The sequence below is a fragment of the Artibeus jamaicensis genome, unplaced genomic scaffold, assembly GCF_021234435.1.
Source record: "Artibeus jamaicensis isolate MK-2021 breed Jamaican fruit bat unplaced genomic scaffold, CSHL_Jam_final contig_426, whole genome shotgun sequence".
NCBI lineage: Eukaryota > Metazoa > Chordata > Mammalia > Chiroptera > Phyllostomidae > Artibeus > Artibeus jamaicensis.
Window position 1 is genome coordinate 10,786,389 of NW_026521826.1, and position 12,987 is coordinate 10,799,375.

The window sequence follows — 12,987 nt, forward strand, 5'->3', positions numbered from 1 at the left end:
TCCAGCTTCAGTAATTCTTAGCTTATGGCCAATCTTATTTCACTTTTAGCTCTAGCCATTTTCTTGCCCTGTAATTCTGAAGGAAATCCTAGATATCACACAATTTTATCAATAAACATTTCAGAATCTGTCTCTAAAGGGACTGTAATCAGAGTACTACTGAATACCCAGTCAATACTGAATTATTTCTCATTGTATTATTAAGTTTGCTCGATTTAGGATCGAATTAAGTCCACATTGCCATTGTTTGATATGTCTCTTCAGTCATAGTTAGAAACCTGAAATACCTAAATTAAAACCTGAAATTAATCAAATTCATCAGGATGCTTTGCTGTATCAGCCTTACTGTCATGACCACAAACTGGCCAGATATTCGGCTGTCTTTAATCCAATCACTATTTCTGATTATACTGCATCCTAAATGGATGGTAAGATGCACAAAATGACCTAACCGAATCTTTCTCTTATTCATCAATGAAGTGCAAAGGTTTAAGTATGTGTAATTTTTTAGAACTTTTGTAAGGTCTGCCATTATCCTTTATCATACCAACATATTTTGGCAAATGTCCCCCAATATCCACCACCAGCCAAGAAACCTTTAAGGGTGATTATGTGTGTGCTTTTTTTTTTTTAATTGTATAATTCATTTATACAGAGAAATCATTTGGATTGACCTATTTACAGTATTTTTCAAATTTCCCCTCCACACAATAGTCAACACTTGCTCAATTTGATCACCATTTTTGACCTGCCACGACACAGAGCTTTCAGTACCCCCTTAAAGACCGGGGTCTCGTTTGACCAGGTACACTTCACACTGTAAAAGATTAATCAGTTTTTTTCCTCTTATGAATAAATCCACCGTAACTGACCTGATATTGTCAAAATTCCAACATATTTCGTTGTCTTTTCAAACCCATTATTTGCAGGCATTGTAAACCAAAGCGAATAAAGTTCACTTCCCCCAAGCCTTCTACGACTTACTACACACCCTCAAGTTTAGCTTTTACTATCTGCTTTCACATTCTGGCACAACCAGACATTTTTTCCTTTAAAACAAAGCTACTCTCTTTTTCCCTCTTTTTTCTGTAAAAAAAAAAAACAAAAAAAAAAACCCAAACTTATTACCAGTCAACTGCCTTCTCTCTTGCTCTTCAGGTAGCACTAAAACTTTCAACAAAATCCTTAAGGTGGTTTTCTTTCAGTAGTCCAAAATATGCTGAGTCAGTTCATGTGTGTTCATTACTGAGATGCACAACACTTTAAAATGGCAATTTTCTTAATTGGCTCAAAAACAGTATGGCTTGGTTTCACTTGGAAAAGTTAATATGATTTAAAATATATATATTTATATATATATATACACTCAAACACACACATTTTTTAATCAAGGAAGAAAAATATTTTAAAGACATGCCAATTTGAAAGTCATCAAAGTAAAAAAATAAAAGCAAACACTAAAAACTACAATAAAAAATTAAATAATTGGCAGTAAAATGAATGAAAAAATGAGGAATGTGTAATAAAAAACAAACTAATATAAAGCATTCCAGTTGATAAGATGGGAAACTTATTAAGTTTCATGGTTTGTTTTCCAAGGAACTTTTGTTTCAATGTACATTCTGATATGTTACATGTATTCCATGTAAATTTTAGGTGCCAAGGCTAAGATTTCAAATTTTGCACACAAAATTTATCACAGAAACACGAGTAAAATTCCAGTCTTTGCAAAATTTTAAGTTTTGGCAAATAAGGTAAATCTCACAATTGGTTGGTGTTGAAAAGTCATGATGTAGAATGAAGAGAAAACCCATTTCACAAATTTCTCATTTGATTAAAAATACCAGGCTTGAATGTTCTAAATCATCTGAGAAAATATCTGAAGAAGTAAAAAAGGATCGCAATTTAACAGCAATCTCTCTCTATATATTTAGCTGCCTTTAAAAAAATAGAAAAGAAAGGAACAACAACCAAACCAACAAAAAACATTGAAAATGTTAAAACTGGTATTAAGTAACCCTGCAATGCTTCCATGCTCACATTACAAGAAAAAATAAACTGTACACATTTATAAATAAACAGTTCTCCACCAGTTATACCAAAGTTTCTTTCCGTTTGCCACTGAACTGGGCTTTGTCCCTTGCTTTTCGAAAGCCACACTGTGTTTGCTGTGCTTTGACACTCTTAATGTTGTCTGCTGCGAGCACTGGGGAGCCACATTCTGAAGCATCTCCATCAGCTTCAACCTGTGCCACACTGGACACTGTGGATGCTCTTCTCTGGGCCCTGATGTTCACGGCAGAGGGGCTGTTCTCTTCGCACTCTTCATGGAGCTCTGGCAAGCCCGGCGGCTCGGCTGGACTGGCGGCCTGCTGGAAAGGGGCGATAGCGGTGCGAATGCAGTTGAACCACTGCTGCTTGTGGAACACGTCATTTGCTTGTAGAGTGTGTGACTGGCCTGGAGAGGGATCTTGGAAACGAACTCTAAAAATATTTTTAGCTAGAAAAACAAAAAAACAAAACCAAAAATAGACTTTAAAAAGTTTATTCTAGATAAAGTGGTCATATCATCATAGTAAGAGTACTGGTTATTCATATAACATGCCAATCAATTAGGTAAAAACATGGAAAAAGCCCATATATGACTTAACAGATACACATACTGGTGTTAGAGCAGAGAAGCAATTTACAACTCAATGAGTGTAATAGTTTGCATAGGACAATGGAATCCATTTCATTTTTAATTTCTTTTGTGTAGGAACAGAATTCTTAAAGATTAAAACCAAATTTATTCAGGTTCTGAGTGTGTTCTTAAACTGTTTTAAAGCTAGTATTGTTACCTTTATCTGAGTTGCTGAAAGCCCCTCGAAAGGACCCTCCCATTCTCACATCTCCATCCTGCAGATCTTCCAAGACCAGCTCCTGCACTGGGATTGGCTGCCGGTAAACCTGGTAAGAGTGACGCTCGTTTCGTGTAACAGGCCGGGTCAACACCAAGATGTCTTGAAACAGGAAAATGTAAAGTTTCTGGAGAAATGGAAGACCAATGCTTACTAAGTATGGAACTTTGTGACTCTAGGTGATTGAAATCCATTGTGAAAATAACTTGATTTGATGTTAACTTCACATTAATTTACTAAGATACCTTTAGAAATGACCCCATAAAGAGGAGGATTTCAATTCTGTGCGTGTTCTACTTGGAGAGCTTTACTCATCTCAGACTATATAAAACATTTTTTTAGTTGGTATATAACATGAGATTAAGTAGCCCCCAAGTAAATGCTATTCCCCACAAAGACCTGATCACCAGCAGTAACATGACCAGAAATGCCAGTACTGTATACCAGTTTTCTAACCAAAGATTTAAAAATGCAAGGTGGTAAAAATGTTAATGGTTCTGTTCTGTTACATACAAACTTAAACCTTTTAAAACAATTAGGCCTTATGACAGAAATCAGAGATGTCAGATTTCAACTTTTCCCAAAAAGAACCTCAACTTGCAAACTGAGCTTCTGAAAAATAATGAAACAAAAGTACTATCCATGTTTATATATAGCTCTGGAAGGTACTGTTGTAATTATTTTAAAAACAAGTTTTGTTTTCATTCAGTCTGCTGCAGGGATTTGTTTAGTAGTGCTAAACATGACTTCCGTCACTATAAAGTAAATTCCACAAAATTGTTTTGTTCTTTTTTATCAAACATTATGAATCTAATAATTTATTTAGAAAGGAATCCCTAACCAAACAAGTTGATGACTTATGATTCCAAACTAAAAAAATAAAGTATTACTGATTTTCCAAGGCATTTAACTCATTCTGTAATGACAGAAACCATACATTTGCTTTATCAAAACTGATAACCAGTAGCCTTCTTTCATTATGTAATGAATTTATTTTATAAACCTGCTTTAGAATTCATGTGGAAAATTTAAATAGGGTGGGAAAGAAGTAACAGCTCACTTCACATCAGCATTCAAATGTACTCACGTGTCCATTTTTGTTCTTCAGTTCCCCATGGCAAAGCAATACTTTGCTTGCTTCAATTCTAGGATCCTTTTGCTTTTCATCCAGATACTCTAGTTTGTCAATGTAATATTGGCATTCTGATTCACCTTTCTTCAAGTTGATATCGGAGAGAACGCCTTGTATTATCAGTATCTAAAAATTATCACAACATTGATAGAGCACTTTTAGCCTATTAACTCATTCCCCTGTAGGACAACAATATCTTATTAAAATGACAGAACTTTAAAGCTTTATTAAAGGGACTCTAGAAATCAATAAATTCAGTCAGTCTTTTCTTTCTATAGATAAAGAAACAGCCTCAGCCAAATTGGGTGATTTGCCCAAAGTCACATAGCTAGCTAGCGAAAGGGTTAAGCTGGTTAAAATATAAAATGTGTTACATCTCTTTATGCCTAGTGTACAGCACACTAACATACTGGGTACTTAAAACAACAGATCACTTCACTATGTTGATTTAATATGCATTATATTTGAGAGTTATCACTGTAAACCTTTCTAAGGGAAGCTAATATATAAATATGCAAAAAACATAGGAATCATGTATTTGACTACTTACAGATTCTTCCAGAAGCTGAACATCAAGGTGGTCTTTTGGTGTGTGTCTAAGAATTTCCTTTAACAGTAAAGGGTATTTGACCAGGCGACTTCGAGGAATATCTAGGAAGCTCCAAAGATCTAGTTTTCGACTGAAAGGGGACTCAAGACATCGCTGGAGAAAGTCTTGGACCCTTGGATCTTGTTTCTTTTGATCAAGAAGAGCTTTGGCTGCCAGCTGGTTACTACAGTAGCCTCTGTAGGCATTCAAGCCTGGCAACTACAGAGTAAGAAGAGAAAAAAGAGTATGGGAAGTTTCTGTTAGGATTTAGTTAATCAGTCAGCCAGTGAACATGAAATGCAAAATCTACAGCTATTCTTGAAAATTTCAACAAGCTGTGGAAATTTTCCTGTAGGTAATATTGGGTGTGGAATGGTGCTCTTTTTCTTATTTTTTAAAATCTTTTTTTCTTTTTAAAGATTTTTAATTTATTTATCTTTCAAGGGGAAGAGAAGGAGGGAGGGAGAGAAATATCAATGTATGGTTGCCTCTCATGTGTCCCCTGCTGGGAACTGGTCTGCAACCCAGGCATGTGCCCTGACTGGGAATCGAACCGTGGGTGCTTGGTTCCCAGGCCCGCGCTCAATCCACTGAGCCATGCCAGCCGGGGCTTGGAATGGTGTTCTGACTGATATCAAAATGCCCTACTCCAATTTCCCTAATTTGGCTAAATCCGGCCAAAGACTCATGACTTCTTCTTTCCCTAATATCAGCTAGATGCTGGTCCTTTGTACTCCTAGGATACCTGAGTGTTCCTCTGCCACATTTGTCACCAACCCAGGGACTGTTTATATGCTTGATTACTTTCTCACTAAATTGTAAATGTAGAAACTATCTTTCATCACTGAATCTCCAATGATCCCTCCTAGAACAGTGCCTACTATCAGAATGAAACTGATAAAGTAATGGCATATACTGTGGGGATTCTGTCCAAGGAGGAACATATTTTTTATTTTAAAAAACTGTATCACTCATAAAGTATTTTTTAAAATAGACTATCACTTTTTATAGCTACATAATTTCAGTTTCAATGACTTGTTTATCTATTTCTAGAATCCAATCACTGGATCAAATCAATCTGACATTCATAAAAAATGACAAGTATGGCATACCTGTAAAAAACTACCCAGAGCAAACAACTTGCTACATACCCAGTTCACAAGAATGTGACCAATCTGCTCTACCGTTCCATCAGGTTTGGTTGCTTCTCCTAATCTTGCCAACAAATCTGAAGTATAGAAGGGCAGAAATACCAATAATAGGTTTATTTTAAAAATAATTCAGCATTAAATTAGCAGTTTAGATTTAAAATTACTTCAGATATTAATGAAAATTAAATTGCATCTTTTACCTTCATGAAGAGGTATATAAGCATCCAAATCACCGAATATTTGTGTTAGTTCCTCTTCTGACATAATAGACAACTTTAACATGGGGTCATGGTAGGCCTATCAGAGGGGAAGAAATACGTCACACAGAGATCAAGCCAATAAAACACAATGAGAGAGCTGTCCTTGAATGACTAACTGTATGAAAGCTAGTGTGGATTCTATTTGTTACACATAAAAGAAATTAAAGTATATGTTAATGCCCAAATATACTCTCTCTTATTGGTATTCATATTTGAGGGGGGTATGTCTAATAAATCATCTAAAAAATATTCACGCCAGTAAATATTTTCTACTTTTCTTCTTTTAAAGACAAAAAAACTATCTTTTACAACTTATTAAGTATAATTTTTAAAAATTAGGGCATATGATACGAAAGTTATTTACTGACCTTTCTTGCAAGCTTGAGATCCTCAATTAAATCCTGTTCACCCCGGGACATTTCATATATTGCCTAAAAAAAAAAAAAACAAAACCCCAACCCCCCAGCAAACATCATAGGTCATTTCTTCCTTCGAGAAAGGAAAATTATATACAATTGGTATTTACCATTATTTAACTGATGGTTTGAACAGTGCTTTTTAAAGTGACTCAGTTTGAAGCCTGTAATTCACAATGGCATCTTAAAAGAGGTTGCCATGTTTCATCATTTTACCTTCTCCTTAAGAGCTGTTAAGTCAGATGACCACTATACATCAAAAGTGCTGCTCAGCATGTGTTATTAATTGTTGCTTAAATACAAAAAATGCAGGGTGATTTTTGCCACAGGTATTAATTTGCTATTCTTCTCATAAAACATATGTTTAAAAAACAGGGACTGTTTTTAAATATGGTCTTCCTATTGAATGCCAACATACCTCCTGACGTTTGATTTCTTTGGCAGTTAAAGACTCCTTCATACTGACGTCTAACATTTCTGACCATAGCACGCTACTTCTCCTTTTGGAAGGTGTTGGAACTGTTGATCTGCTTGACAGCTTCTGGGCAGAAGCTGGAGATCTGTTGTCACCACGAAGGGTGAATGACTTAAAAGAAAAAGAAAGAAAGAAGTGAATAAAAGAGAAAAGATTTACAAGCTACAATAATTCTTCCTTTTTCTTAAAAAAATAGACAAATTAAAAACAAAACTCTGAGATTTTCTCAATGCATAAAACAATAATTTATGTAAGCTGCAATCTATTAAAGTATTTATCAGCTAAAATTATTTTTGTATCTTATATGCAAAACTATGCTTTGATGTGATACAAACTAATATAATAATGATGTTATATAAATGTTCTAGTAACTATATTTATTACCAGCATATTCCAAAAAGAAAACTTATACTTAAGTATAACAGTGTAAACCTGTTTGTACAACTCAGAGAAAAATACAAATCTTAGGCTTCTATAAAATGTCCCCTTTACTACATTACTCACTACCCATCTCCTCCACTGACCTGCAGTGTTTGACCAAAACGTCTGACTGCTCCATTTCTTACAGGAGAGATCAAATTTGCCAAGGATGTGACCCGAGCTAGAGGTCGAACTCTTTTATTGCTTGGTTCCTGTGAAAACAAGTACAGATTATGTAAAAATACTAAGAACACTAATGAGTAGCAGTCATTTATTAAAAATATAAATGGTATGAGGAAGGCCAGTCAAGTATCTGAATTACCACCGAGACCATTAACAAATATCATCAAACAGAAGGAAACTAATATTAAAATACAGATATTAAATTCTAAAATCCTCTAAAACCTTTTATTTTAGTATAAAGATTACCTTTTTAAAAAATCACACTATTAGGACAGATTTCAAACATACACAAAAGTGCGGACTAGCATAATGAACCAGGCACTTAATTACTTGGCTTCACAGTTTTTGGTTGAACAGTTTGTTTCATGTTGGCCTCTTACATAATGAAATATTTTAAAGCAAATCCCAGACTTCACATCAGTTCATTCTTAAATAATTCATTTAGAGAACAGCTTTTAAATGAACATGTCTGACACTGAAATGGGTCAACTAATGGCAGTCAGGCCTGTCACAGGAAGTAAGTGTTCAGGCAGGGACAGTGGTTAGGAGAGCATTCGGGCTCTGGAACCAGACTGACTGGGCCCAAATCCTGGTTCTAGCACTTGCTACGTAATACCCTGGGCCTCGGTTTTCTCATTTCTAAAATGAGGTTAGTATTAGAACTTGTCTTTTAAAGTTGTTGTAAAGATTAAATAAGATGTTTAAAGGGCTCAGAACAGTGCTTGGAACATACTAAGTTTTAGCTATTACTAATATTTTTTTCTTGGAAATATTTCCACTTATTATGTAAATGTTGGGATATGTAAATAATTAGATCTTTCCCCATACATTCAATTATTAACTTTAAGGAAAAAATATACACATTCAGGAAAAATAGTTATTTTTCTACATGTATTATTTAAAAAATAATAACAGTATAGCAAACGCATCCTTTATTCCAGGACCTCAAAAGTTTACAAAATGCATTATTCTAATTTTACTGCTAGGAAAATGGAGGCATAGCATTTAGGTGACTTGCACAGCTATTGAAATAAAGAAAGCCAGATAATAAAACAGGCCTATCCTTCAGAATGTTTATGAAATATAATTATTTGTTTGTATTTGATGCCTTTGACAATTGTGGCATACTTGACAAAATAATTCTGATGAGAGTTCAGAAAGATATATAATTAAAAATTATATTAAAATTACCACTTACAACTAAAAACTATGATTTACAAATGACAGACAAAACATTTTTTCTAAAATTTTTTAAATTTTTATTTTTGATTTAATTATTGTTCAAGTACAGTTTTCTGTCTTACTCCCATCCCAGCCCCCCCCAGCGCTCCCCACCTCCCTCCCATTTCTAAAAATTCTTTGATATGACTAAAGTCATATAGAAAAGTAAAGGCTGTGGATATTGAGTAAAAATAATCTCCTTAGAGTAATTTAAGAATAAAGTGGCAGAGATAAAATTCTCTGGAAACAAACTTAAGTGGTTCAAAAAGTCAGAGAAGCAATTAGACTTATAAAAGCTACTAAAGGCACACACACACACGCCAAAAAGGAAGGACACCCACTAAAGGCAGGAGACTTTGCAGATAATCAATTCAGGCCTTTGAGGGGCTTAAGAGGTGGAACTATAGAATCGCCGCCCCCACCCCTGCCAAAATAATTAACTCCAAAGTAAAACTGTGAATATAAAGCCACTAATGTGCAAATGCTAAATGAACTGAAATAGAAACTTTCAAGATATATAATAAAGTGACACATTGTGTGGCAATGACATGTGTGAACGCTTTTACAATATACATCTGCCCAAGACTGCAGTGACACATGCATGGGCTGAAGGTCCACCATAAGGCATTCCTTTCTACTTAGTAAAGGCAGTACAAAGAGTCTTCTGTTTGAATGGAGATATAATTACCTCACAAAGTAAGATATGCCAATGGTAACTAGAAACAAAGCAGTTGTCAGAAGTTCTGTTCTACTTTTTGGAGAGAGGTTAGCTAATTCCTCTCCCTTGTTTAAAAACATAACAAATGTGACTTCCTAGTAAATCCCAAAATATTTAATTTCAATTTAAAAGTCTATGGAAAGGTACTATTCCCAGTGAATTTGAAAGGAATAGTTAGCTTAGCTGAGAGGAAAATATTTGATATCTACTTTATTATATAATATCAAATTAATGATACAAATTCTTTATAGAGTATTTAAATCAAAACTACAGAATTTAGATTTAGATAATTAAATATAAATATGTCTACAGCATCTTTCTGAACTACTGAGGATTTGTTTGTGCAGTCTTTTTAGGGTGGCAGGATATCACGTTAAGCAGTACTTGGTGGTTTAATATGCTCCCTAGTCCTTCAGAAACTTCCCTATAATCAATCTTACTTCTTCCTTCACAAAGGACATGTTAGTTGTATGAATTTATCTAATCTCAAATGCCTTGGTAAGAGTGCCTAGCTAGCTCAGAGCGTGAGACTTAAAATGTCATGGTAAGAAAGTATGGTATTAAATCAGGAAATGTGTGTGGGGGCAGTGGGGGGACACCTTTGCACATTTCACACATACTTTTGGGCATCCAACAGTAACTTTCCTGATTTACTAAAAGGCAGGAAAAGTATTTGGTAAACACAACACAAACATTTAGCATGTATATTTCAAAAGTATGAAAAACTGTAATGAATAATTTAAAAAGTGTGATTGAAATGTGAAGATGTAATACTAAACTATGCTTCACTACTAATTTCAGAATACACCTACTATTTTAAAAGTATAATACAGAAAAAATTGTGGAGAAGTGATATGGATTGATTAGGCATTCCTAAGTTAGCCTTACGGTTGGGACAAAAATTTGTCTTTTAAAATACAGGTTAAGATTTGGCCCATGTGAGCTATAACCAGAAGTATTTTTTCTTCAGAGGTTCAGAAGAACCCTTTTAATGATCTTGGTTTGGTTATTAAGAGCCTAAACATGTGTACTGTAGCAACGCAAATGCTGACAACAAAGTTTTTTGAGAACTGGTACGAAAACTACTCCTACCCTCCACATACACAGAATGCAGGTACGGTGTTTAGAGGTGATGAAGGAAGAGGGGAGCAGGAGTCTACCTATCTTACCACCACCCAAAATAATGCTTACATAATGGTTTTTGCTGTGGTTGTTTATTTTTATTTGGAATGCTATTAACAATGCTATGATGAATACAAGAAGTTTGAAGAAAAGTATAGATATTAAAACTATTCAATTTCCTCAAAAGACAATCTGAAAATCTACAGGAACAAAGAACACCAATGAGTTTTGTATGTTTAAGGAACTTTCTATCATAGGCAACCTTTCACCAGGGTAAAAGTTCACTTAGATGGGAGAAAAAAAAAACATTCAACACCCTCTAACATAAATTTATGTTGTTTATTTAAGTTAGCTTTTAACCAGACTATCTAGTTTAGCTAGGCAGTCACATGTATTTCTGTGGGGAATCTACTTGGGACTGAGTTTTTAAATCAAGCTATTTATTTTACTAATCCATCTGAAGTTAGATTTTATGCCTTAAAGCATTTTCTGAATATCTATAAACAGAAAATTGTTAAGATCAATTTAAAGTCTTTTACTGAGATGTACCTTGCACATAATAGCAACGACATGGAAAACTTCTGTTGTGAACTCAGTTTTTATTGTAAAAAGTTTTCTTCTATTAATGGTGTCACGTAAGAGGATTTATTCCAGGAGGGTCTCTTCTATAGTCAACCAAATCAAGACTTAAATTAAAACGGAATGTGCCTGGTTTTATTAGTTTGGGTTACTGGATAAATAAATTTTCTCCTCTATCTGGCAAGAACTTTAAAATAATGTGAAGAATGAATAAAAGTTACTTATAAAAAGATAAAAATGAGTTAAGATCACATAGGATTTCTTCTCTTTCAATTTAATAATCAAAATAGTCAAATTCAGTTATTTGTTTAAGACTGTGTGGCCAGCACTAAAACCCTGACAATATTCCTGGCGTTTTTAATCTCTGGAATAAAGGTATGGCAGAAACATGGCTAGTACTTGACACCAAACAAAAAGTCTAGTTCTTCATGGCCCAAAAGGTGACCTGTATCAGTATTTATACTGATGACCATGTATGACTTGCTCTAACCAATGGAAATGCTTAGATATTTTGAGAAAACTAAAACATAAAAGCAAAACCCAAAATCAAACAAAGAGGAAAACAAAACCAAAGCTAAACCACATCAAATGAAAGCAAACCTCCCAAACATGGCAGCTATTTTAACTAGCAAAATGTATGTATGATACACAGCTTTACTGAAGTATACAACAAATTGTACATATTTAAAATATATAATTAATAAATTTTGATATATGTATATAGCTACAAAACCATCATCACAATCAAGATAAGTGTATGCAGTTAATGGAAAACAGGAACACTATGTTATATAAACTGTAGCATGCAGTATAAATGGTATACTCATATAATATTAAATCAACTGTCAAAATTAAATAAAATGGCACAAAAATCATAACTTATTTTGATAAATGTTCATAAAGATTTAAAAAAACCATAATGACTTCAGACAAAGCAAGGAGGGTAGCAGTAGCTAAAAATTCATTGGTTGAAATATTTTAACATCTATTTCTTCCTGAAGAAAAAAAGTCGCACACAATTAACTATTTAGATATGGAAAGAAAAATAAAAATAAGCACTAGGTCAGAAAGCATTTTAGATGCAATTTATTCATAGCATTAACTGGCAGGGGAGTCTTACTCCATAAAGCAGTTCCTAAGACTAGGTAATATAAATGGAAGTTTAAAAAAGTAGTAACTGAATCAAGCATCAGAAATGTGACCAATTTAACCAAATTTTATAGTGTAACATTTAAAATCTGTTTCTTTTTGTATAAAGTTTGTGTACACTCATGCTATACTGTGTATAAACTAACTATACCATAGTTCCTAAACTTTATACCAAAGTTCCTAGACACATTTCAAACTTGCATATAAATTAGTCACACATTTTAAAACTCAGTAAAATCAAAGTTTAACATTATACTGTTTATAAATTGTTAAAAATCTTAAGTTTCTGTAGAGTTATAAAATATCCCTTTGGCTTAATCTTTTTCTAAAAGTCTTACCTCTGGTTCTCTGAAGGACTGATTATTCACATCTAGGACTCGTATAGTCCTTTTAATAGGTAGGAGACCTCCAGTCTCATCATGCGCCACCATGCTTCACCAAGTATCCCTTAAAATCTTTAGAATTAATCCACATCCAAGTCAGCCCCTATAACCAAGCACGACACAGGCACACAGACTTTTCTTCTGAGTGCTCAGCCACCCTTGGCAGCCATTTGCCCATGCCTCTTCCTTGTGGTGGAGCTAACTGCCTCTGGGAGCCGCAGTGAAAAAGCACACAGACCTCAAGGCTCTGTGGGCGGGGCCAACTTCGGACCAGGCTCCAGTGGGCGGA

At 34.3% G+C, this 12,987-nt stretch overlaps 1 protein-coding gene across 2 annotated transcripts in view; it reads right to left on the bottom strand.

Moving 5' to 3' along the window:
* Window positions 1-608: 608 nt before the first annotated feature.
* Window positions 609-12,987, bottom strand: part of NET1 (neuroepithelial cell transforming 1) — a 50,820-nt gene continuing 38,441 nt past the window's right edge. Inside the window, exons 1-10 of one of the 2 annotated variants that reach the window (XM_037156620.2) lie at window positions 12,654-12,925; window positions 7,448-7,555; window positions 6,867-7,034; window positions 6,401-6,463; window positions 5,973-6,069; window positions 5,773-5,849; window positions 4,583-4,840; window positions 3,988-4,158; window positions 2,841-3,027; window positions 609-2,500 (exon numbers count right to left, since the gene is read on the bottom strand). In XM_037156620.2, the coding sequence (XP_037012515.2) occupies window positions 2,094-2,500; window positions 2,841-3,027; window positions 3,988-4,158; window positions 4,583-4,840; window positions 5,773-5,849; window positions 5,973-6,069; window positions 6,401-6,463; window positions 6,867-7,034; window positions 7,448-7,555; window positions 12,654-12,746 (1,629 nt within the window). In that variant the 5' untranslated portion in view covers window positions 12,747-12,925 and the 3' untranslated portion in view covers window positions 609-2,093. Of the gene's footprint in view, window positions 2,501-2,840; window positions 3,028-3,987; window positions 4,159-4,582; window positions 4,841-5,772; window positions 5,850-5,972; window positions 6,070-6,400; window positions 6,464-6,866; window positions 7,035-7,447; window positions 7,556-12,653; window positions 12,926-12,987 lie in introns of those variants that run through there. The other variant, XM_037156614.2, reaches the window with a different exon arrangement.